The 26082-nt window shown below is 43.9% G+C and overlaps 1 protein-coding gene across 8 annotated transcripts in view; it reads right to left on the bottom strand.

Annotated features, from left to right (window-relative positions):
- LOC135912998 (death domain-associated protein 6-like) overlaps positions 1–26082 on the bottom strand; it is a 149753-nt gene that overhangs the window by 42810 nt on the left and 80861 nt on the right. For all 8 annotated transcript variants that reach the window (XM_065445614.2, XM_065445616.2, XM_065445615.2 and 5 more), the window contains 2 exons: positions 7630–7819; positions 4114–4263 (listed from right to left, as the gene is read on the bottom strand). In XM_065445614.2, the coding sequence (XP_065301686.1) occupies positions 4114–4263; positions 7630–7819 (340 nt within the window). The remainder of the gene's footprint in view (positions 1–4113; positions 4264–7629; positions 7820–26082) is intronic.

Below are 26082 nucleotides of genomic sequence, written 5' to 3'. Positions count from 1 at the left end.
AAGCCTTCCAGAGAGACCAGGACATGCCCTGATTCCCGGATTCACCTCTCTCGAACTTCTTGCCGCGGGCCGCAGCGTCCGAGTTGCTGCCGGCCCGTAATGACTGTACGACTGTTACTTTTCGCTCACCTCCTTGTAAATAATGTAGAATAAATACTCCCAAGTTTGGGTTTTCATCCCGAAGTCCATCCTCCAACCCCTACAATAGCTGATAAATTGAAGACAAATAATATGGCTGAGATAGCAGCGCTAAAAAATAACACTCAGTTGCAGCAGGTGAAGCAGTTAATTGATCTGTGCTCTGCATTGCGAGCAAAGCATACTGATCAGTGGAAGAGCCTCGATCGTCAAATAGATGCAGATGACCTTCAAGATGCCGAAAACACACGTGCACACAGGCATGATTGTTTACAGTATGGCTGACTAGCAAAGCTATGGTGACCAGATGCAACTGAGGTGGATATCAAAAACGTTTTGCGACAGCTGGCCATACAGCTTTTCACTAGTTAAATGACAGATGCCTTAAACCACGGCAAATTAACTTTTTACATGAATGCTTCACAAATTACCCATTTACTTGCATATTGAACGCACTTTTTCCCCTGAAAAGTATGTGCAAGGTTGGGGGTGCGTTCATTATGCAGGGTAAAATTGTGAGCGATCTTTTTTTTTTTTTTGCGGCCACCTCTAAAGAAAGTAAGTTTCGCCTGAAAAGCAAACCAATTGCGATATCAAATGCGTAGACAGCTAAAAGAAAGTAAGGACAGTAGTTTTATCGGCCGTATAAACTTGCAAACATTCGCTTCATGTAAATTGAGCGGTGAGAACACTGTACACTCAAAGGTATGAGCCGCCATTGACTCAGCCCGCGACGTACATTGCTCCTCCCCCCCCCCCCCCCACCACCATCATGTGCATGATGGAAGACGGCGTGTTTCCTTCTCACTTCCCTCCCTCATACACACGGGATATTGAGCCGCGATCGTCGGCACCCTCGGGCGCAGTTGTGCAATACACAGTTGCTGCCAGAGTACAGTGCCGCTGTCCCTCTCCCCCCCCCGGGCCTTTCATACAATGAAAGACAGTGCGCGAGATTGAGCTGGAATTATCGGCTTCCCTTGCACACTTTCCCTCACACTTACACCATGCAGTGTGCGGCAACTATGAAGATGGCAAAAATGTGCCTGGAGCGTCCATATATTTACTATTGCAATAAAGTAGGAGACAAAGTAGGATTCGGCCTCTGACACGACATCAGACACAATTGCACCAGCCGAATGCCATATCAAACACTAAATCGTACCGTGCGTCTCCTACTTACAGCAGCAAGCTTAGGGTGCGATCATTATGCGAGAAAAAGAAAAAAAAAACACACTTCTTGATTACAAAAGTGGAGGCTGCATTCATTATGTGAGTGCGTCCATTACACGAGTAAATATGGTATGTACACTTAAGTCATATTCTGCCTTGTTTCTGGAGTAGAGAGCATGCATTTGCTTCGAATGTGATGCCAAATGAGTTTCCCAAACTCATTTGATTGCAGAAGTTGTTCGATCCTGAGGGCTTTAAATATCGCTGCATAGCAGCTGAATAATGTTCTTTGATGCTAATGCCATTCGATTCAAATGACATTAAAATGTCCAGTGTGACAGCAGTATTACTTATGCATGGGCATCCTTCACGTGCCATGCAAGCTGCTTCGACAATGGTGCACATGCGGTTGTCCTTGTGGATAAAAATTACTTTTGTTTGGTTGAACGCTAGGCCGCATCCGCATGCACTACACTGCAGGGCTGAAAAACCTTCCCTTCCATTCCTAACATTGTTGGCATGCTCTCACAGGCAATTGAATTGAATTGAATTGAATTGAATTTTATTCTCCTTGAAACAAATACACAAGGAAGGAGCAGCCACAAAAAGCTACTGAGATTAGTAGCTTGACGAGGTGGCTGCCCCTTTACACAGCAGCAGCAGCAGCAGCAGTAGTCATTTCAACACCTGCTAGTCTGGCCCCACAGCATGCACCACCGCTCAAGAGAATTCTGTACACGACCCCCACGCACATTCCATATCGGTTACGCTATATCACTACACAATGTACTTTTCGTTTCTTGATAGGGACGCTTCTCTTTGACAGTGAACAAAGCTTGTGTGAGGCAGAAAAAAAAGCTGCCCGTGCACCAACCCACTCACCCATGTTTTTTTTTAATTCGATGGGGGACTTGATGTTTGTACGGATTCGCCGCGACCTTACGGTCCCTTCTTGCATAGTCTGCTTTGCTGTGACTATAGCTACACTGTTATTTATTTTTTTCTGCAGCTTGTCGCAGCTACTGAGACGAGTAATCCATCAGGATAGCTTGACGCTTTCAGGCGTGTGTCCTGTGCTTGAAAGCTGGCACTTAAAGTGTGGTGACAGGACCGATCTAACGCAATGGAAAAGCAAGCCTGAACAATGGCCCTTTTTAGTAGTTTACTGTGTGCGGATGACAAGGGCAGCAATGGTTTGCGCTCATCCTCAACTTTTCTGTGTCCCTCTGTCCTGCTTTGTGCTGCATCACTTAACATTTAAAGAACTGAGAGCGCGGCGGTGTTTTAATGTGAGATGGGCGGGTGAGTATTGTGGTGAAGCTGCCACGGCGGGTGACTACCGTTATTGATTGCACGCGCCTCGTGCATTTTCTTGTTCACATAGGATCTAGTGGCAGGAAAACATATCATACGGCCGCAGTTTGGCGATGCACTGAATGTTGATGCCAAGGTATTGCATTTTCAGAGAACATATGAACCAGTAAAAAAGTAAGTATACCGTATTTACTTGTATCTAACGCACACTTTCTTCCCGATAAAATGGGTAAAAAAATTGCATGCACATTAGAATCGAGTATGACCGTAAATCTGTGTTACCATATCGCCATCGGCAATACAAAATGGCCACCTCATACACGCTTCAAGCCTAGCTGCCGTAGCTTCCTCCATGTGCTGTAGTATGTATGCTAAGGTTATTCCACCATCCATCTTCCCGTTTACTGCGTTTGCTCTATCAGCATGGAAGTGCCGACTGTGAAGACACGCGGATTGTTCATCGTGATGCTGAAATTATAAGGAAAGTGAGAATGTGTGCGGAGACGGGTGGAAATCGGACCACATTACGGCCGTTCGGAGTTCCTGAAACTTGGGTGCGCGAGTGGCGCAAACAGGCGAGGCATTCTACTCTGGCGCCTGCTCCGTAGGCACGGCTGCGTGGCCCCTACCTTGAAAGCGATCGGCGACGGAGACAGTCTATGCATCTAGGCGCACCGCGCTGTGTTCTTGTCGCATAGTTCACGTTAAAGCGAGAGGCCACACAAATGTCCATTCACTCACTCCTGCTACCCCACTTTCTCACTCCAGCATCCTCACAAAAAGTTTATACGGAAATTGAGTGAGACATGTCCATGTTTGCTTGTGCGCGCATGGCACTATGCTTGTTAATTTAGTTGATAAGCGAATGTTTATTTATAAAGACATTACGCTTGTGTTTGTCGAAACCCTGTCCTTTGCCTTCCAGTTTGTATGCAACAACTACCTATTATGGACTGCTACCAACTCGCCCAAATCAATACCCTTCTTGTGAATCTCATCTTGAACAACGGCTCTATGTCTTCATTGAAGAGAGGCTGTGTAAAGGTTTATTTCCTGCGCGTCTATTAAACAGGCTGGTGTTAACATGACTAGAAAGTACTTTCAAGCTCCAGCCAGCTTTACGTGACGAAACATCTACAGTTAGGTTTGCCACATTTGCAAAAAAAGAAAGAAAAAAGACCACCATAAAGTGGGGTAGGTGGGGGGGTTGGAATGAGCATTTTAAGCAAAAATGCAAACAATACAAGAAAAAAATTAAATGGGAAATGGCAATATGTTCAACACAAACTATGCATGATTAAAATTTACTTGAAGGCTTTAGTGCATAAAATTTGGTACACTTGTCAATCAGTGACCACAGAATCACGAATTCCATTCAACTGTACATTTGTAACACTGATGTCCATTCTTATACAATTCTGGCTACAAATGAAATTCCTTGAGTGGTGCAACCAATCGTTCCAGTAGCTCTGGCTAAAACCACCTTACCAAGGTCTTTCTCCTCCTTTGAGTTTAGCCCAAGGCCGTTTGCTTCATTCTCCGATTGCACCACGTCCAAGATATCTTTGAAGTCGGGAAATATGCGACGCTTGTTGACCAGCTTTTCTACCTTGGTATTAATCTCAACAAAACGGGTGCCTGAAAGATTACAGAGTAGGGCAAAACATCATATACCACTGCACAACCACATTATCCATACATGGCATTTTTTCTAATAATCAAATAGAAGCAGACAAGTAACATTTTCTTCCATCTCGTAATGCAATACAGTGATCTTCTAATTACGAGTGGTTGAGTACTTGTGACAGATTATAACGAGGAATGCCTACATCATCAGACCAGCACTTGAATATCCCGAAAGAGTCTCAAATCATGTCCTACATTTACCTCAATTTCTCTATTACTAAAACTTTGTTCGGCATAATACTGATGTCTTAGACGTTCTCTAGCATTAATCTATCACTTTAGCTTGAATCAATATTTGCCCTTAGTGTCCCTTTAACGAAATCAGAATGAAAGCCCTAACTGTTGACTTGTGTTCTCCTCAGGATCTCCACTTGAGCAACTAGTAACATTGTTTCGTGTTAAAGCTTTCTGTTGTTTGCACGACAGCAAATGGTTATTACAGCTATCAGAACAATGCCAGCTCTGGTTGTATGATGTTGCCCCTCTGGCTGTGCGAAGCTCCCGCTTCTTATAACCAGAGGCAAGTGTGGCCACAATACAAGCATGAAGCATCTCTTTGCCAGTACCTCAAAACTGTAAAGAAGCAAGTTGTACAATAGTAAATTGGGCTAGCAGATGATAATGCATGACAGACACCAACGACACTGTGATTTGTCTGTTCTTGTGCCACATCTTCTGATGCTATTCAGTCATGCAAGCTGGATGCACCAGCCGCCACACCTCAAGACAGCACTGGGCAAGGAAGCCTCACACCCGTGCGGATTTGCACTGCTCTGCTAGTAGAAGTACGGGAACTGGTGGTGGTGGAGTAACTAGAGGCTGAGGCATCAACCCCTCTACAGTGACAGATGAGCAGAAGTCAAGATAGAGAGACATAACCTAAAATCTGCATAGATTAAATTTTCTTACAGGCAACGACGATACCGAGCAGTGACCACAGAACGGACCTTTCCACAACGCTCAGTGTGCATGTACGGTACCAACAGTGTCATGATGACAGTAGCTCTCACCAACTAAACATTATGCCTGAAGGCCAATCACAACAAATTTAATTTCAGCTGGATTTCGTCACAAATGTACAGTAAGTTACAGAAGCAACTGTGACAATGTCATAGACCTGGTAACTGCATAATTATTTATCAGCATTTAAATAGCACTATGGCAGATGATGCAAGCACCTGGCAGCTGTGGCACAAGGTATAAGTATGACATGAACTCCAGTACACTGCGCAGAGAAGTGCATGGCTGCCTAGGCTTGATGGGTAGAGCAGCGCAGCTTGCACTGCTACAAAAGCCCTATTACTAGCCTGATAGGGGAGTAATTATCACTGAAATTGTCAGCAAACTTTTGAGAAGCAATTACTGCATTGCCGAACATGTGAACGAATGCATCTACACTGCCTTTCAGGGTGCATATGGTGCATGCTCAAAAGGTAAATTACATAGGAGTTTGTCTCTGTCAATGCTTCCAATTTATTGCCATTAGAATGCATAATACATCACAGATGCTTAACAATGGCACATGATCTGCATGTGAAGGCGCAAGCAGATGCTCAGGAGCGATTAAGAAAGACTTATCTCAGCCTCATTTAGCGTGAGCAATAACAATAAGACATTTTTTTTTCTTTTTTTATATCAGAAACATATTTTTGCATGCTTCTTGTGGTATAACACTTACATTTAAGAGGAAGCTTTAGCTTGGGGGTTGCTATATAAATACATGGGAAAGGAGTTGTTTTTTTTTTTGGTAATTAGTGCATCAAATTTGATGAGGTTTGTTACATTTAAAAGAAAAAGAAAAAAATATTAGTGACTGTTGGTTGCAAAATTCTGATATAGGTCATCAATTTTTTAATGAAGGTTGAAAGGAGTCACAAATTTTCAGAAAACAAAATTATCTAGTTTACAACTTTGTAACGCAGCAATGAAAAATGATATCACCATTGTGTAAATCGCCCCTAATAGTACATTTGAAGCAGACAAAATTTATATACTATACAGGGCTTCCAAATAGACCACTCATTTGTGAGTAGAACTTTTGCAATACCCTTATAAACAATGTAACACATTCAGGTAAGATATAAATAGACATATCAAATTTGTCCACTTTGGATGCTCTAACAGGTGGAGTTTAGAGTTGTGATACCTGTTCTAGGTGCAGAGCTATGCATTTGTAAACTTCGTGCTTTGATATTTTTTTCAAACTTACCAATTTTTGAAAATTCCACTGAAAAAATTCAGGCCCTAAATCGAAATTACACTTCCAACAGTCACTGGAATTTAACTTTCCCTTTAAAAATGCAACAAAGTTCGTTAAAATTGCCTAAGTAGTTATCTCAGGAAAGTGTTTCTGCATTTTACATGTATTCGGATAGGCGGCATCAGAGTTGGGCCCGAGCTAATGCTTCCTCCTAAACATAAAATTTTTTATTAGGCCTTCTATGCAACTGCCCTATTAGAAGCAATACATTTTGAAGTTCTGCAAAATTGCACTGCAGTTGGCCTCTACAGGGCCTCTCCCTAGCTTTGGACATTGCAAACAGAGAAATACAGTACATAAACAATACGGCGACAACGGTGTCTGCAAAGCATTACACCAGTGTATGCCACAATGCTGAAAATTTCAACAAAAGCCTGTACGCCCTTCTCCAAAGAGTAGCTGCAGCTATTTTCGAAGGTACAATGATGACTCAAGAAAGAAAATTCTAATATATTATGGCAAATATAGGAACCACAAGCGTTATGCAAGTAAATACAGTAATACTGCACCAGCCATAACATCACTGCTTCACATTATGGGCAAAATGCTATTTTTAAAAAGATTTTTGGTAGAACACTATTTGGATGGTGCTTGCAACTTTTGGTGTATACCCAAAATTTGTTGCAGGTCCTGGTGAGGGGCTTAAGGGTGCTGCAAACCTGGATGTCATTCTATGCATGCATTTTGCCAGTACTCTATCCGATTCAAAAGGTAGAACATTTTTAAGAAATTACTTTCTGAAAACGCAAATCTGCAATACACATCAAGTCCAGCAGTGCTTTGGAGCCTATTAGCAACAACAATAAACTGATTTCACTGTAAGCTTGCAAACTTTAAGCCCACCTTCACTGTTTTCTACAATACAAAAAAAGATAGAGAAAAAATGGCTGATGCTTCACCACATCAATTAAACTCAGCCAGAGAACGTCTCAATATCTGTACGGCCTCTTGTGGTGGACGTAATGAGTGCTCCGGCACACACTTCACCGAACAACACCAAGCACACTAAGGAATTCACCTGTATTTAACATCCTTACATAGCCATAAATGCAGCCCACCTTTGTAGTGGAACTTCTTTTCACGCTCACAGCCTGTGATGGCACGCCTGTGTTCTAATTCACATATCTTTCGCCAAACGGCAACAGCTTTCTTCTTGAATCTATCTTCCTGAATGTAGGCAGAGTTGATGTCATCACAGCTCAGGTCCACCTCTTCTTCACGAAACTTCTTTATAGCCCTATGCAATTTCTGTAGAGAGAAATGCAGCTTCAATCACAGGCACAACATGCAGATAAACTGTGACAGTCAAAGCCAAACTTTCTAAACGGAAGGACAGCAACAAACACCATGCAGTAACATCTTTTTCTGGTCTCACGGGCAAGTCTTGTGCTAATATTACCAAACTCTTTTGTGCCCAGTGCAGAGAGAGTGTTTTGCTGCAAACTACTGCACTTGAATTTACAATTGAATGACTACGAATTTGAATTATGTTTAGTGTATTAAGGAGCAAGTGTAATTTTTTTTTTTTGCCACTAACTACTAATTGAAGCCTTTCTGTTGGTTTTGTGTCTGCTTTGTTTTGCAACTCCCCACTGATTTAAAGTTTTAGTTCTTAATGTTTCTAAGCTATTTCCTATCACACAGAATTCCTACGATATATTCAGTTTTCAATTACTGTTTCATATATGCCTAATTTTTCTCAGAGCATTTGCAATGTACCAATTTCTTTCTTTTTAACCCCTTCCGTGCCACATTATTATTCTGAAATCTGAAAAAGACTTGCCAAATTATTTAATGCTGAATCCTTTGTGAAAAATAATGTAGGCAATATCTGAAGCATTTATGAGCTAAATATCAACATATTCATTGCAAAAGTGAACCTTAAAGGCAGCATAAAAGAATGTTGAAGCGAGTTTCCCAATATGTCACGCGACTACGCTTTGGACACATCAGTGCTTACGTGCAACAGTGTTCGCTTGGCTCTGCGCAAGGATCACTCTTGTTCGTAGACACCTGACATGTTGGGTGCCAAGTTGTGCAATATATTGTGACACGCTGACGAAGAAGATGTTTTAATCCTGGTCGGAAGAAGACGACACTCTGGACTTCGCACGCTGTCCACCATCTTGTCAGCTGGGACATTTGTAAACAGAAGCTCAAAAGATTTGTTTGGCAAGCCTGTTAGACGTCAGCGCACCGCCCCAAAAGACCTTGCTTCGCATGTCCAGACGTGCACTGAATCTACTGAATCCTCTGCTACATTCTGTAAATATACATCTGACTGTTTTTAACCCCGTAACAATATCACAAAAGTGATCTAACGAAAATGCTGCTCCTGATATATTAAGCTTTTGTGAAGGACTTAGCGGCTACTGGCACTTATTTCGAAAGACTATCATGCAGTCTATGCACGGCCAGGGGCTTATAGTTTCGTGAATTCACTTATCTTGAAAGTTTTACTGCATGTACAGAGCTGGTACAGGCCGCGGCACTTTTCATTTATGTTTTTCTTCTAGCCCCCAAATAATATATGTGTATACAAAGTGAGCCTGTTATACTTCGGTGGCACAGGCAAGGCCTTTCTTTTACATTCTTTTAATAGTCTCACAATATTCTTTTTTTTTGTATATACAGAGTGTCCCATGTAACTTATGTTAAAATATTGCTACGGCATGAGCCGGGCGAGGAGAAGAAGAAGAAGACGTTAGCGTGTGCATGCGTGTGCAGCCTCGGGACGCCATCTTTGCTTCGCCATCCATCTCGGTCCTTAAATAAAGCCTGTTTAACTTTAACCGTAACAGTTTTGTGGTGGAGGTGCTGGGTACTTCGACCAAGACGACGGAGCTGCTGCAGCAAGTACCACGCCGGAGCCGACGCCTCGCTCGACTGCCCCCAACACCACTTGAGATCCCGATGTCCCACAGCGGTGACCAACAACCTTCTCTGGCAGCTCCAGTGCGAACAACCGGCGCCTGGATGCATCAGATGGAGCCCCGCCCTTTCTCAGGAAAATTCGGCGAGGACGTGGAGGAATGGCTCACCCACTACAAGCGTGTGAGCAAGTACAACGGCTGGAATTCCACGGCTCAGCTCGACAATGTGGTTCTGTTCCTCACAGACACTGCGCTAGTGTGGTTCGAGAACCATGAAGATATCTGCACAACGTGGGACAGCTTCGTGACTCACCTTACCGAATGCTTCGGCGATTCCACCACGAAGAGGAAGCGGGCGGAGCAGACATTGCTGCAGCGCGCTCAAGTCCCAGGTGAGACCTGTACCACGTACATTGAAGCAATCCTGAAGCTTTGCAGAACGGTCAATCCTCGAATGTCCGAAGAGGACAAGGTTGGACACCTTCTCAAAGGCATAGCCGAGGATGTGTACAATTATTTAATCGGCAAGGAGAGTCTCGCCTCGGTCGCCGACCTCATCAAGCATTGCCGCACATTTGAGGCCTTGAAGCTGCGCCGTATCACGCCCAAGTTCGGCAGGTTAGCAAATGTCGCAACGGTGGCAAGCGTTGAAGACAATGACTACAGTTTTCAATTTGACCTTGCGGCAACGATAAGGCAAATTGTTCGCGAAGAACTTGAAAGACACAACAAAGGGGCGGATGTCGAACAGCTTGGGTGGGCTCCCAACCAACCTCAAGAACATGCATCTGCTGTGTCCGCATTGTCTGCCATGCCAGGCGTTGCAGAGTGTCGAGTCGATCAGCTGCGACAGCACCGGCGTACCTTTCCCGACGACGTGACGCACGATCAACGAACTCGTCGAGCTACCACCACGAATCGGAATTCGGAAGATCGCATTTATTATTCGCAGCGTCCCAGGGTTGACCCCGAGGCTTACAACGGCGGTCGCGCATCGCCTGTGTGTTACAGCTGTGGCGCCTCAGGGCACATTGCTCGTTTTTGTCGCCGGCGCCGACAGACAAGATATGGCCCACCACCAACTTGGCCTAATTTTGAACGTGACAGTTATGACGACCGTTGGCCGACAGACCCTGATGGTGCAAACACCACAGGCGCGCCACCCCGGAATACCTTCCGCCAATATAGTAGAAGGAGTGGCTCGCCAGCTTCGGACCGCAGCCTGACGCCCCCAACCAGTCGCCCACGCCGTTCACCGTCACCACGGCGACGTGCTGCGTCACCTCCGCCGTCGGGAAACTAGCCGGCGCGACCGATGGAGGTAAGGTCGCCGGACCGTCTGCGTCTCTGCGAAATACTCCTCTGCCTATTATGATGGTGAAGAACAAAGTGCGTGTGTTAATTGATAGTATACCTGCAACAGCATTAGTGGATACTGGTGCTACCGTTTCCGTCATGAGTGTGACTTTCAAGGAGAGGCTGGGTCGGAAAGTTATGTTCCCGTGGAATGGTGATGTGACGTTTCGTGGTGTCAGTGGAGAGTGCCTAGTTCCCCTTGGTATCTGTGTTGCAAGTGTTTTGTTCGGAGGAGAAGACCTTAAAACAGAATTTCTCGTATTACCGCGGTGCACTCATGACGTAATTCTCGGGATTGACTTTCTTCAGGATTGTGGTGCATCTGTTAACTGTGGCACAGGCGAAATTACTTTGAATAGCGCACTTCTCGCCACCCTTGCCGACACATCCTTACCAGTGAAAAACTATTGTGTTGTTTCGAAGAATTTGCTGGTACCGCCTTGGTCGCTGTCACGTGTCCCTGTCAACTTCACTGCTGCCGACCTTTCATCGTTTGACGCGCAAGTCCAGCCACTTACGTCGAGCTGCGCAAAGAAAGATGTACTCGTGCCACGCTCTGTCGTGAGAGTAGTGAATGGCGTCTCAAATTTGTGGGCTTTCAATTGTTCTTGCGTCCCTGCCGTTCTCCCGCGTGATATGAAGCTTGCTGAATTTGACAAGATTACTTATAGCTCCATTACAGTTCTAAGCGAGGAGGAGCAGTCTCATACTAGCGATCCCCAACGAAACATTTCTGAAGAGCATATCCTACGAATGATCAACAAGGCACTGCCCTCACATGAGCGCCGCGCTCTCGCACAAGTATTGTGGGCACATCTTTCTGTGTTCGATTTCACACAAGGCGACAAGCAGGCTTCACTCCCGCGTTCTCGTGCTCGCCACAGAATTGACACCGGATCTGCGCACCCCATTCGGCAAAAGCCTTACCGCGTTTCTTCAACCGAGAGGACAGTTATTGCTGAACAGGTGAAAGACATGCTGCGGAATAATGTCGTTCAAGAGTCTTCTAGTCCGTGGGCAGCACCAGTGATCTTAGTAAAGAAGAAGGATGGATCGTGGCGGTTTTGCGTCGATTACAGGAAACTGAATGCGGTCACCAAAAAGGATGTGTATCCACTTCCTAGAATTGATGATGTCATCGATTGTTTACATTCCGCTGCCTACTTTTCATCACTGGATTTGCGATCAGGGTATTGGCAGATACCCATGCACCCAGACGATAAGGAGAAAACGGCCTTCGTGACACCAGACGGTCTTTATGAATTTAACGTTATGCCGTTCGGCCTTTGTAACGCGCCAGCAACATTCGAACGATTCATGGATACTATCCTCCGAGGACTTAAATGGGAAATTTGTTTGTGCTACCTCGACGATGTGGTGATTTTTGGCAGCACATTGAGTGAGCATAACAGCCGTCTCAGTCTTGTTCTGGATTGTGTCAAACAAGCCGGCTTGATCCTAAATTCCAAGAAATGTCGTTTCGGGGAAACCGAGACGTTGGTACTTGGGCATCTGGTCGACAAAAACGGTGTGAGGCCAGATCCACGGAAGATTGAGGCAGTCAGCTCCTTCGAAGCACCGAAGTCAGTGCGGGAGTTGAGAAGTTTCTTGGGCCTGTGCTCGTATTTTCGTCGCTTCGTCCCAAGATTCGCCGACGTGGTGTACCCCCTAACATGTCTTCTCCAAAAAGCCGTCCCTTTCAACTGGACATCGGCTTGCGACGACGCGTTCCGCCAGCTAAAATTTCTGCTAACGTCAGGGCCCATATTGCGTCACTTCGATGCATCCGCACCTACGGAAGTGCACGCCGATGCCAGTGGCATCGGCATCGGTGCCGTACTTGTGCAACGTCATCAAGGAGCTGAACACGTTGTGGCTTATGCTAGTCGCTCTTTGACTAAGGCGGAACGCAATTACACTGTGACTGAGCAAGAATGCTTGGCAGCTGTTTTCGCTGTCCACAAATTTCGACCCTATATCTATGGACGCCCGTTCACTGTCATTACTGACCACCACGCGTTGTGCTGGTTGGTGAATCTCCGTGACCCGAGTGGACGACTGGCACGTTGGGCTCTTCGACTGCAGGAGTACGACTTCGTTATTTCCTACAAGTCCGGGCGTCGCCACGCAGATGCGGACTGTCTCTCCCGCCTTCCTCTGACGACGACGGAGTGTGACGAAGACAATTTTGATGACTGTTTTGCTCCCATTTCTTCTACATTCCCAGATTCGATGACTTTCAAAGCAGAGCAGGAAAATGATATTAGTTTGGAACCGCTATTTGTAGCCGCATCGCGTCCTGGAGCCACCGGTCGATTTTGTGTCCGTGACGGCCTGCTTTACAAGACCAATTATGCTGTTAAAGGCGCACGCTTCCTTCTGGTGGTGCCGCAAAGTCTGCCAACGGACATACTGAGAGCCATGCACAACGATGTAACCTCTGGTCATCTAGGATTCGTAAGAACTTTGAACCGGACACAGGAGCGTTTTTACTGGCCCAAAATGCGGGCCACAGTCAAGCACTACGTCGCCAGTTGCGAACAATGTCAACGCTACAAGCGCCCTACGACCGCTCCGCCAGGTCTTCTCCAACCTCTGCCGCCACCTTGCCTGCCATTTGAACAAGTGGGTATCGATCTTCTGGGCCCATTTCCCCGATCATCTAACGACAACCGATGGGTGATCGTATGTGTCGACCATCTGACCCGTTACGCGGAAACGGCGGCCGTACCATCTTCAACAGCTGCGTCCGTTGCGACGTTTTTGCTTCGATTCATTATTCTTCGACATGGTCCCCCCCGTGTCATCATTAGCGATCGCGGTCGTCAGTTCGTTGCGGACGCCGTAGAAGAACTGCTTCGTCTCTGCAGTTCGCAGTTCCGTCATTCAACGCCTTATCACCCTCAGACAAATGGGCTCGTGGAACGTACGAACAGAACTCTAACTAACATGCTGGCCATGTACGTATCTTCCGATCACAAGGACTGGGATGACGTACTCCCCTTCATCACCTATGCTTATAATACTGCAAAGCATGAGACGACCGATTACAGTCCTTTTTATCTCCTTTACGCACGTTCACCGCTAAGCTGCATTGACACTATACTACCGTTTGACTTTCACAGCGAGTACTCTGTTGCCAAGACGCTTTGTCTTGCCGAAGAAGCCAGGCGTATCGCTCGTCTTCGCACTGTGGCATCGCAAGACCGATCGAAAGAGCGCTATGACAGCCGACATCAGTTTGTATCGTACGCCAAAGGAGACTTTGTGTGGTTGTGGACTCCGCAACGTAAACGTGGCTTATGCGAAAAGTTTTTACCCCAGTACACGGGCCCATTCGTCATTGTAGATCGCTTGAGTGACTTGACGTACGTGGTGGCACGCTTGACGTCGGCTGGTCGTCGGTCTAGCCGGACCCAGTTAGTACATGTTGCCCGTCTTAAGCGGTTTCACCCTACGCTTTCCGAGTGATTTGGACTTGCCCAGCGGGCTTCGTCTGGCAACCGGGGATTGCTACGGCATGAGCCGGGCGAGGAGAAGAAGAAGAAGACGTTAGCGTGTGCATGCGTGTGCAGCCTCGGGACGCCATCTTTGCTTCGCCATCAATCTCGGTCCTTAAATAAAGCCTGTTTAACTTTAACCGTAACAATATTAAAATATGCGAGTGCCACGTAGCTGTGCAGAACCAAGGTAATGTTTGCCATCACTCGGAGCAAGTTAGACTATTCATTGTATTTTGCTTAATCACATAATTAATTATCAATTTACTTCTCAACTATTATAATCAGAGCAAGAATGTCAAGAAAATTCACGAGCTCCTGCAATTACCAGCTCCTGCCTGGCATTGTAGGCCATCATGAAAAATTCCCAATCCATCTTTCTGTTGCTCAATATGTGCTACATAAAACTTTTTTCCAAGCATTAAAGAAAGCCTGCAAAGCATAAAAAAGTGTCATGCAGCACTTTTCACACGCTTTTGATACATTGTAAGTATGGGTGTGCGGATACTGAATAGTAGATTTCAAATTGAATAATGAATTGAATCAAGAAAAAAAAGCTGGATATCGAATCCAATATCACAAAATCTAACGTGAACATCTATGCTTCCAAATTTTGTCCAAAGAAAAGACAGTGCTGTACATGCTTAGGAGATTAATAACATTACAAGAACCTTGCTAGCTATTGGTAACTTAAGTACCTATGAATCGAGATGCATATTATGCTCCACTCTTATTAAAGCGTGGAGCATATTCATACCAAATTAGTATGTCAGCAGTGATAACAATTCAGTTCATATACGAAGGTGTGGAATATATTTTCTATCGATGGAATGTTTGTTAAACAGAATTCAGTGTTTTTTGTTTTTTTTCCCCTCTGAACCAGAAGAAATAACAGAAATGTCCTAAATAGTACCAATGGCGTTTTCAGTTTAATAGTTGGCCATGCTATGCCTAATGGCAATCTGCGATTGATTAGAAAGTATTGCTTTCCACTTTTCTTCCAGAAAACAGGAGAATTTTTTTCATCTTTATGGCTGGTGGATGTTGTGGGTTATCGTCAGTTCATTATAAGGCCAATCTGCACGACAGACAAAAGCAAGGAATGCGCATACTATATCACTTCACACAGCACCGCTCCATGTGGTCATCGGCACCGCATGCGGTCGGCACTGATGGTAAAGAGTTCCGGAATCAGTCTGCGAGGCCCACAACAAGTTCGCACGAGATCCCCCCCTCCCTTCTTTTTTTTTCGTCCACAGCCATCTGCCATCTGTGTAAATGCGTCTGCAGCTGGGGGTCAGCACACTGTCACATATTTTCAAGCGTGTTATGTAAATCCAAAGCTAGTCTTGTGACAGGTTGCTCGAAGCTATGAAAAGAGACTGTTGTGTGCTTACGAACGGCGTTGAGAAAAAGTGGCCACTGTACAATATTTTGCAAAGATGGCAGCCATTTGCCAAGTTTGTCTGTGTGCTCGCATGTCGGTAGAGAGCTCTCAACTGTGCGAATCTGCATGCGTGAACAATGAACTCATGTATCCAATGCAATCAGTGTGCCTTCTGGTGGCTAATCAGACCGATCTTCGCACATGCTCTTGTGCTTTTCATACACGCTGCTGTTGTAGTTCCCTCTGTCCAAGTCGCGTTAATCATTTCAATTGGTATCGTCGACCTGGATGAATCTCATACCAATAGAGATTGCATGCCATTGGAACACATTGTGCATCAAGGCACCAACCACAGCCAGGTCATTTCACCAAAAGAACCGACATTAAAAAAATCGAACATTTGAGACATGAAATATTAGATATTCAATTCGCGAATTGATTTATTCAAACATTCGCAATTCGAAATCAAGTATTTGAGTATTCGCACACGCTTAATTTTAAGCAGTTAATGCTGATGCAGTTACGATGCAGTTAATGATGCATTTTCAGTAGCACGCCCAAACTTGAGCACTTTTCCTGCTACATATTCCTGCTAAGAATTACGAAAATATTTTGCATGAATTTGAAAAGGTTACATGGCAGCATGCAGGCAAAGCTTCAAAACCTCAACCTGCATAGACGACAAGAAAAAAATAAAACTATATTAATGGAACCTAGCATTCTATATTAACAATTTTCTAGCTCAAAATCTCACTACTGACTCTTCACGGCCTTACCTTTGGTTTAACACTACCCACCCGTAACCTCTTGTAAATTATTTTTACAACTATATCCACGGCATTTAAAAAATTTTTTTTTTTTTGCGGGAGCAAGCTGAAAATACATCGATAGCATGCACTGGTTTCGCTCTCCCAGGCCATCGGTAAGGAAAATATATTTTCATCAAAAATTAAGTATGGTCACTAGGCAGGCCCAGCTCAACTTACCTAAACACAGCCCCAAAGCAATTTTCCATTACTATTTATTTTCCAGATTCACCATGCACATGCACAGATATATACCATGTACATGAGTGGGCATGTGAGCAGCCATCCTGGTAGTGTGCTGTCTACTGCCACATGCTTCCAGCTTGCCAACTGACTATGGTACAAAAATTTCAAGACCACAATGCATCCTCTAATGCTCTTATCGGCGCACGGCTTCTCAGTGATCTGCTCGTTACTCTGAAGATCACAGCTAAGTGCTACCAGCTCTTGCCTGCCGTTTATATAGCCTGCACCTCATGCCTGCTTCCATGGACATGTGAGCAGCCATCCCAACAGCATGCTTCATAATTTTCGCTCCTACACTCCACAGGTTCATAATCAGTTCCCTTTTCAGACTGAAAGATCTGACAACAATTTTGCACTGCTCCCATGCCTACATGTTTTCCTACCCGCCGTGGTTGCTCAGTGGCTATGGTGTTGGGCTGCTGAGCACGAGGTCGCGGGATCGAATCCCGGCCACGGCGGCCGCATTTCGATGGGGGCGAAATGCGAAAACACCCGTGTGCTTAGATTTAGGTGCACGTTAAAGAACCCCAGGTGGTCAAAATTTCCGGAGTCCTCCACTACGGCGTGCCTCATAATCAGAAAGTGGTTTTGGCACGTAAAACCCCAAATATTATTATTATTACATGTTTTCCTTGCTACCCTATGTGAATGTGTAGACGTTGCCCTCTTATTGCTCCAGTCAAAAGATGTCAAAACGAATCCCATTCCCAAGGCTGCTCTATCTAACTCTACCACGTCTTTTGATGGATCCAACGGATCCGAGCCATTAGTGGAAATATTTGAAATGCTCAAAGATATTAAAGAGCAGACTTCAGAACTTGCCCGAGGTCAGTCAGGCATCCAGCTTGACGTCAGAGCTGGAGGTCTGACAGCCAAGAAGCTACAGAGTCTAAACTTCAGAATATTTGTCGGCACATCAATTCACTTGAAAACTGAATGAAACTGCTCGACCATCTGAAGTCCAATTTGCCCAACGTCCATAAAACTACCAAGCTCCTGAAATTTCAGCAGGATGTACTAGAATCCTGATTAAATGACTGCGAAGGTAGTTTGAGGTGGAGTAACTCAATTCTTCATGGCATTTCTGATTGCCAGGAATCCTGACTACAAACCGAGAACATACACTTGCTGCCATTTATTTCTGCACTTGGGAATGATTTGACGTTAAGTGCAGTTGAATGCGCCTATCGCGCGGTTGTTATTTTGGAGTCTAAGTGTCACCCAGTCATTATAAAGCTCAAAGACTTCAAAACAAGAGAAACCGTGCTTTCTTTACGGTTCGAACTAAAAACACAATATCACTATATCTGAGAATTTTTTCCCTGCCACTCAACATACAAGGAAGAAATTGCTTGACTTCACTAAAACCAACCAGGATCACCCTCTTTCCAGCCAAAGTATAGATAGCTGTTCATAAGCAGCAAATGCTTTGTGCACGATGCGGCGACTGACAGTATTACGGAAGTTGAACAGTCATCACTCACCACAGGTGTTTCTGGCAAACCAAGCCATGCTGGCGGTAGTGCAAGCACACATAGTGTACCACATTACACTTCTGCATAGGAAAGTGCGAGGGGACATGGTGTTTCGTCATTGCTCCCATGTATGGCTGCCTCATGCATGATTGTTCTTACTTGTAAAGTGCATGGTCTTCTTAATAAGTATGCTGCCTTTAATTCAGCTCTTGATTCTTGCAATGCTGATATTATTGCCATAACTGAAACCTGCTTGCTCTCCAACATTCACAATCAGTTTTTTTTTTTTTTTTATGTCTCGCATTTCACAGTTTACCGCTGGGATCGTACATCCCGGCAGGATGGTGGTGTACTGTTATCCATTAAAAAGAGTTTATTGTTGCAGCATATTCCTGTGAATACACAACTTGAATGCGCTTGGGCACATGTCGAACTGGGCTATTGTAAATTTATTTTTGGTGTGTATTATTGCTCACCTTCGTTCTCAACAAATTTTGTTAGTGACTTGCATGATCTACTTGGCACTATTTGCATACAATTCCCAAATGCTTCTTTATATTTTTCTTATGGGATATTTTAATTTACCAGACGTACAATGGTCTTCAGTACCTCCTGCACCTCAACCCCCCTCTGCTGAATCCAACACATTTTGAACTTCTGCTTATTGTTTTCCCTTTCACAGCTAGTCTCTAAGCCTATCAGAATTGCAAAAGGAATGGCTAACATGCTCAACGTAGCATAAACGTCTTGTTCTGAACTCATGTCTGATATATTGTACTTGCCTGGATTAAGTGATTACCTACTTCTAGAATTTACTATTAACACTCCTATTTCAAAGAATCATGCTAGCACGAAAACTATCCTTGATTATAAAAAAGCACATTTTGATGCAATTAATACTAAGTTATCGAACTTCCTTGACTTCTTTCTTAATGATTTTGATGACCAGACTGCTGATAACTAGCAGCTTTTCAAAATTAAAGTTCACGAAAACCTCCCCTGTAACAAAAACGCATTTACTTTGGTACAATGTCCATTTAAGACGCTTGGCCAATAGAAAAAAGCATGCATACCGTCCCGCCAAGTTTTCTTCCGATGCACAATGGAATGCTTACAATGCTGCTAATGGCATCTATGTGGCTGCCTTAAAGCTTGCTAGAAGTAAATTCGACAAGAAACATTGCCTGCGATGTTAATTAACAATTCCAAACAATTTTGGCATGGAGTTAATCATTTCGGTCACTATAATATTACACCGTTGATGCTACTGGGACTACTATATTGGATGACGAACGCCCCTCTGTCCTTAATGATACTTCCTGAAATAACTCCGTTGTAGTTTCTAATCCATCACTCCCTACCTTTACAATATGAATCAAATAATTATTGATCCATATGGTGTTGCTAAGGTTATAGAATCTCTTAAGATTTCTACTAGGCTTGGTGCCGACCTCATTAACACAAATTTTCTAAAGAACACCATTCTGTATTTATGGATTATTCTCTCGCAAATTTCTCAGCAGTGCCTTGACACCCATCCCAACCCATCTTAATGGAAGCTCTGGAATGTCATTCTACTCCATAAGTACGGTAATAAGAATTCGCCTCACAATTTTCATCCCATCTCCTTAAGCAGCATTCTCTGTAAAGCACTTGAACATATCCTGTCTTCTCAACTTGCCTTGTTTTTCAAATCCATCTCATTCTTTTCCCCTTCACAACATGGCTTTCGTAAATCATTCTCTTTTGAAACCCAGCTACTCTTTTTCACCCACAAAATACACCTAATTACGGACCGCACTTCTTTGGGTGATTGTGTTTTTCTTGATTACTCAAAGGCATTCGATAAAATCTGTCACAAACTACTTTTGTTTTTTTAAGTTAAGCAAATTAAATACAGATGAGCATCTTCTTAACTGGCTCAAGTATTTCCTGCATAACCGTCTTCAGTTTGTTGAATGCAATGACCGCAGATCATCAACTAAACCTGTCCACTTTGGGGTTCCACAAGGGTCAGCTAGGTTCCCTCCTATTCCATACATTAATGACCTGCTGGATTGCCTTTCCTTAAATATATATATTTTTTTTATTTGCTGATGACTGCATTATTTTCTGCAAGATTACCAATGATAACGACATTAATGCCCTACAAACTGATCTTGATGCTTTATCTACGTGGTGTAACATGAAGCTTATGAAATTGAACCCTAATAAGTCCAAAGTAATGCATTTAACACAGTACACACCCACCCTTGCCTGCTATTTTCTCAATAACACGATTTTAGAATCTGTTACTTCCTGCCACTCTCTCGGCATCAACATAACCTCAGCCCTTAAAGGGCGACGTTGGCATTTTTTTAACCGTATTAGGATATTGTCATTTTCAAATGGCACTGGCAGTCTTGTCACCGGTAGGGTGGTTCAATTTGCTTAGAAATTCATCAATAATTTTAAATAACTAACAAACGAGACACTGGAACCAAAATTGGTAGCTGCTTCATGTGACATCACAATGAGTCGATGACATCAGATCCTACCCTACCATAATGAAAACAAGCAGAATGCATGCTAAACACGCAGTACGCGTGGCGCTAATGCCAAAGAAGCGAAGCTGATTATGTTTCGTGACAGCACAGGGAGCTTTTACAGATTTTCCGAAATAGCGACGATTTCAGAAACAATTTCAGCAACAGTGACGGTTTAGCCTCTGACGTCACAAACACAGGGTGGCCAGTAAAAAGTCATGAGTTGGGAAGGCAACCAATCTTTAAAATTGATTTTCACGAAAACTAAACGACTTGCAACAATATTGTTTGGCACAGATAATCAGAGTGCAAAAGAGAATGTATATTCAAAATTTTGTTAAGATTAGTGTACATTGAAAAATTGCCGGAGTTGCCCTTTAACTGGACTCTGCATGCCGATAACATAGTTAATGATGCTAACCACATGCTAGGTTATCTTCATAACTTTTCTTCCACTCCTTCATCTCTCAAGTTGCTACTCCACCAAACTCTAGTCAGAACAAAAACTTGAAACACTCTTCTATATGGGGTTATTCTTCTTACAGGAATAACACCACTAGATTTATTACTTCCAACTATCACAGCACAATTAGCATCATTGACATGAAAAATACACTTGAGCTTCCTTCAATTACTTCCCGCCACAAACTTTTCTGCCTTTCTTTGTTTCATAAATCTGTTATCATATTCCACAGCTACACTCTTTACTTAGTTCGCCCACATTTCTTTACGCATCGATCACGCCAACAAGTTTGGTATTGCAGCCTGCCATACAAAAACCTATCTGCACTCTTTCATTCCACATACTTTAGAGGACTGCAATGGCCTCCATCCAAGATCTTGTTTGTTTTCACGTACAAGTAGCTAACATAGTGTCATAAGCAATTTTACTATATTTTTTATTCTCACATGTACTGTTACTGTTTGTTTCATGCACTACAAGCCAACATTGTATAACAAAGAATTCTATTTTTGTATTATTATTTTCACATGTACCACTCCCCTCTGTAATGCCTTCGGGTCTTGAGGGTACGAATAAATAGATAAATATAGAAAACATCTTGGATGATGCCAACACCCAGTAAAGCAGGTCCCAGGAAAATGCATCGAAACGCCACACTAGCACTGTGACTGTGTCATCCTGTCGTTAAGCAAAGGTCACAAGTTTGTATCCTGGCTGCCATGAGCACATTCCCATGGGAGCACAATGCAAAAACACTTGCCCATATTTAAAGAACAAAGTGTCCAATGCTAGTCTGGTGCCACACATAATGGCATCGCTCATAGCTCCTGTATTGATTTGGGATGTTACACTCCATGAATTAGTCAATTGGAAATTAATAAATAAATAGTTAAGCCTTGATAAACGAACTAGGCAAAAACAGCAATTTTCTTCGTCATATCGAAATTTCATTGTATTGAAATTCAACCTTTTATGCTAATAACTACAGTTGCCAAGCGATTTTTCTTACAAGCAAAGGGGCCGCTGAATATTCCAAATTATCAGGCAATCGAAGGAAGCAATTTATTTTGATGAATTTGGGAGTCGGTGACAAATGATACGGTTTCATGCCACGTCCACAATATCTTCTCATCCGCAGTACGAATTAAACGAAGCTCGCCACGCTTTCTCAAGTGCACTCTGCTCTTGCACTGCTGAGTGGCCCGCACTGAGATGAGGCTATCATGAAAAGGGACGGCAGCAGGGAGCGAAGGCTTTGTCTACCTCTTGCTCCAACGAGTCAACGAAACTCGAGATTACGCAACCTCCAATACTAAATGCGTGGGAAGACAGCTAAAATGATGCCACGCGGTCTTTGCACACGCAGCAGATTACCTCTAAAGCAGGGTGCGCGCTGCGTATGCGCTCAGCTGCGCTAACAGCCTAACAGCCATGCGCAGCCACCAAGACGTGCGCCAGAAATCGCGAAGCGCCAACTTAACCACCCCTTCCCCCTTCCCTCCCCCCCCCCCCCCTCTTGTGAGTGCTTGATCGCGTTACTGTGAGCGAGCTCCCCTGTCCCTCTCTTCCTTTGCTCACGTGGGAAGGCAGCACTCGTGAAGCCGCTATCCTTCTTGTCTCACCCTCGCACACTTTCACTCGCACCTAAAGCACAAAGTGTGCGGGCCAATAGGATCTTACTGCATTTTGACTTTATACGGAACATGATACGGCTCCACTTCAACAGTCACTTTTTTTCGGGCCAGGCGCAATTTGAGAGGTGCATTTGCAAGCAGCCGCTTGTAATTCAATCATTTCACCCCCTGCATCCGCGAAAGTTTCCATTCATTGTCTCGGCATTCCTTTGCGGTGGAAGCAAAATTTCGTTATATCGAAATTGCATACAAATACATTTTGTTATACTGAATTTCTAAATGCATGGTGTTCTATGGACGAGAGGCCATGAAAAGTTAAGTACTTCGTTATATTGACCATTTTGTTTTATTGAAGTTTGTAATATCGAGGTTTACCTGTAAAAAGATATACTGCTAGATGGGATTTTATAGCTAAGAGCTATAAGAACACTGAAATAATTTTTGCGCTTGTGCATAAACACACTTATTTGGTGGGCGATGTCCTAATGAACATTAGAGCTAGCTTTCATTGCCTTATGTAAACAGTGCAACAGATATCGAAATTTTGCATCCATATCAAACAGACACCTCTTCATGTGTTTTCTCTTGTCCCTGTCCATCTTACAGAGAATGTGAAAGTGATGTGTAAGCAATATCACTGGTGTCCCGCATGTCATCTGGAATACTTGCAGCAGTATTGCACAAATCCTTTTCAATTTTTATGCCAATTAAGTTTCTTGCATCCAAAAATTGTAATAGAAAATGCTACATAAATATATAGTACTGCCCTTCAAAGCAAATGCACACATCTCACCTGGAATCTGGGACATCTCTTGTAGCTGCTGTGCATATGTGCGGAAATGTTCATGCATTTACATGGGAGAAAAGGAGTGGAGTAAATAGCTTATTTAGAAAAGCTGGGCTCTGTTGGGCTACACTGAGGATGCATTAGGATGGCCAAGAATGTGGAATAGGTGAACATCGGTGCAATGACAATGGCTGCTACTGAGATAAAGAGGGGATTGCCTAACATGAACTTCTGTTTCAGTCCTTTAGGAAAGTGAGCGCAGTGACGTCTTCTGGTGCGAGAAAGATACACACCTGGTCCAGGCATGATGTACCTGCCATACTGTGGCTTCTCAGTGCTTTGCTCTTATTTCTGCCTCAAGAATATTAGTGGGCCAGCACTTGTTTCTTTGGCTGCAAATTTGTGCACAGAGCACACTGCAGCGAGTACACACTATAGAAGAAGCAAGTGCTGTTACTTAATCTTCACTTTGAAGCTACCATCACCAAATGATGATGATGATGTATGGCGTTTTATGGCGCAAGGACCAGGTACGGCCAAAGAGCGCTATGTCTGTGGTAATGGGTTTGCAGTGTACTTATGATTACTATGAAGTTGGTGTGATGTGGCTGTAAAGGGGCCTTAAAATATACGCTCTAAAGTGCGTAAAATCTGTATAATAAAATTATGACGACGTATGACTTGTACTATGAACATTTAGATGCATTTAAAAGAATGATACGATAGGTAAAATATATCAGACTATAAGAAATGCCGGAGCACTACTGCCTCCTTAGAGCCCTTGAAACACAAAGGCCTGGAGGCATGTGCTATGCAAAACAATTATCGCAGTGGCATCCTCTGGAGAGAGGAGGCGCTACGAATGCATGGGACAACATGCAAGACCACATCTCTGAGGAAACCTAAAACTGTGTCTGTATTAAAAAGCGGTTCTGGACCAAGAAGCATTGCAGGATGTAGAGGAATGTTCTGTCGGTATGCTAATGGAAAATGTCTCTTTCTCTCAGATTTGGCTTCCCGACACTCCAGGAGGACGTGGAGTACGGTCAGCCTCTCCCCGCATCTACCACAGGTTGGAGGCTCACTTCCGGTGAGTAGAAAATTATGGGTGCCAAACGTGTGTCCTATTCTGAGACGACAGAATAGGACATCTGTACGGCGTGATTTTGTATTCGAGGGCCAGAATCCTAACTGTGGTTTTATCAGGTGGAGCTTATTATCCGTTTCCGCGTCCCACATGTGTTGCCAGTGATCTCGCAGCCTCCTTCGCAAGAAAGGCCTCAGATCTATGACAGGCACCTGAGCGGTAGGGTTAACAGCTTGCGATGCGATTGACGTGGCCATCTCGTCCGCCAGAGTGTTACCCTTAATGCTCCTATGGCCAGGCACCCAGCATATAATGATACGCTGGTTAGACCTGTACGCTATACACAAGTCGGAATATAGTTCATTAAGTACTGGATTTTTGTGTGTATAGAGTGACATCAGGGCCTTCACGACACTTAGGGAGTCTGTATAGATCGCTGCATTTGGAAGTTTCGATTTTCTTATATGCTTCACAGCAGACAGTAATGCGTAGGCCTCCGCCGTAAATATACTTGTTTCCGGATGTAGTACATCGGATTCTGAGAAGGATGGGCCGACGGCAGCATACGACACCCCAGCATTAGACTTCGAAGCGTCTGTGTAGAACTCTGCGCAGGAGTGCTTGTGCTGGAGTTCTAGGAAATGAGTTCGTATTTCGATCTCTGGTGCGTGTTTTGTTACTTCTAAAAAGGATGTGTCACATTCTATGACCTGCCACTCCCAAGGCGGTAACAACTTGGTTGGATGCATTAGGCGAAGCTCAAGGAGTGGGACACGCATTTCATCCCTAAGCTCCCTCACTCGAAGCGAGAAAGGCTTTCTTACAGAGGGACGATTATGGAAAAGTATAGTGCAGGTCATATCGTTAACAGCGTTAAAACATGGATGTTGATGATTGGATTGTATGTTTAGGAAATATGTAATGCTGATGTAAGTTCTCTGTAGATGGAGGGACCATTCATTTGATTCTGCGTATAAGCTTTCAATCGGGCTCGTTCTGAAAGCACCAGTGGCTAACCGGATACCTAGATGGTGAACAGGATCTAGCATCTTTAGCGTGCTCGGGGCGGCAGAGTTATATACCACAGCACCACAATCCAATCGAGACCGAATTAGGCTCTTGTATAGGTTCATTAAACACTTCCTGTCACTACCCCATGTAGTCTGGGATAGAAGTTTCATTAAGTTCATTGTTTTTAGACATTTTTCTTTCAGATATTTAATGTGTGGAATGAAAGTGAGTCTGTAGTCAAGTATAATACCCAGGAATTTGTGCTCTTTGTTGACAGGTATTTGGTGTCCACACAGTTCTGGGGAAGGATCCGGAAACAGGCCTCTCTTTCTTGTAAAAAGAACACAAGAGCTTTTGTGGG

The sequence above is a fragment of the Dermacentor albipictus genome, unplaced genomic scaffold (assembly GCF_038994185.2).
Source record: "Dermacentor albipictus isolate Rhodes 1998 colony unplaced genomic scaffold, USDA_Dalb.pri_finalv2 scaffold_13, whole genome shotgun sequence".
NCBI lineage: Eukaryota > Metazoa > Arthropoda > Arachnida > Ixodida > Ixodidae > Dermacentor > Dermacentor albipictus.
The sequence above is the reverse complement of the archived record's forward strand: the minus strand, read 5'-3'. Positions and strand labels throughout refer to the sequence as shown.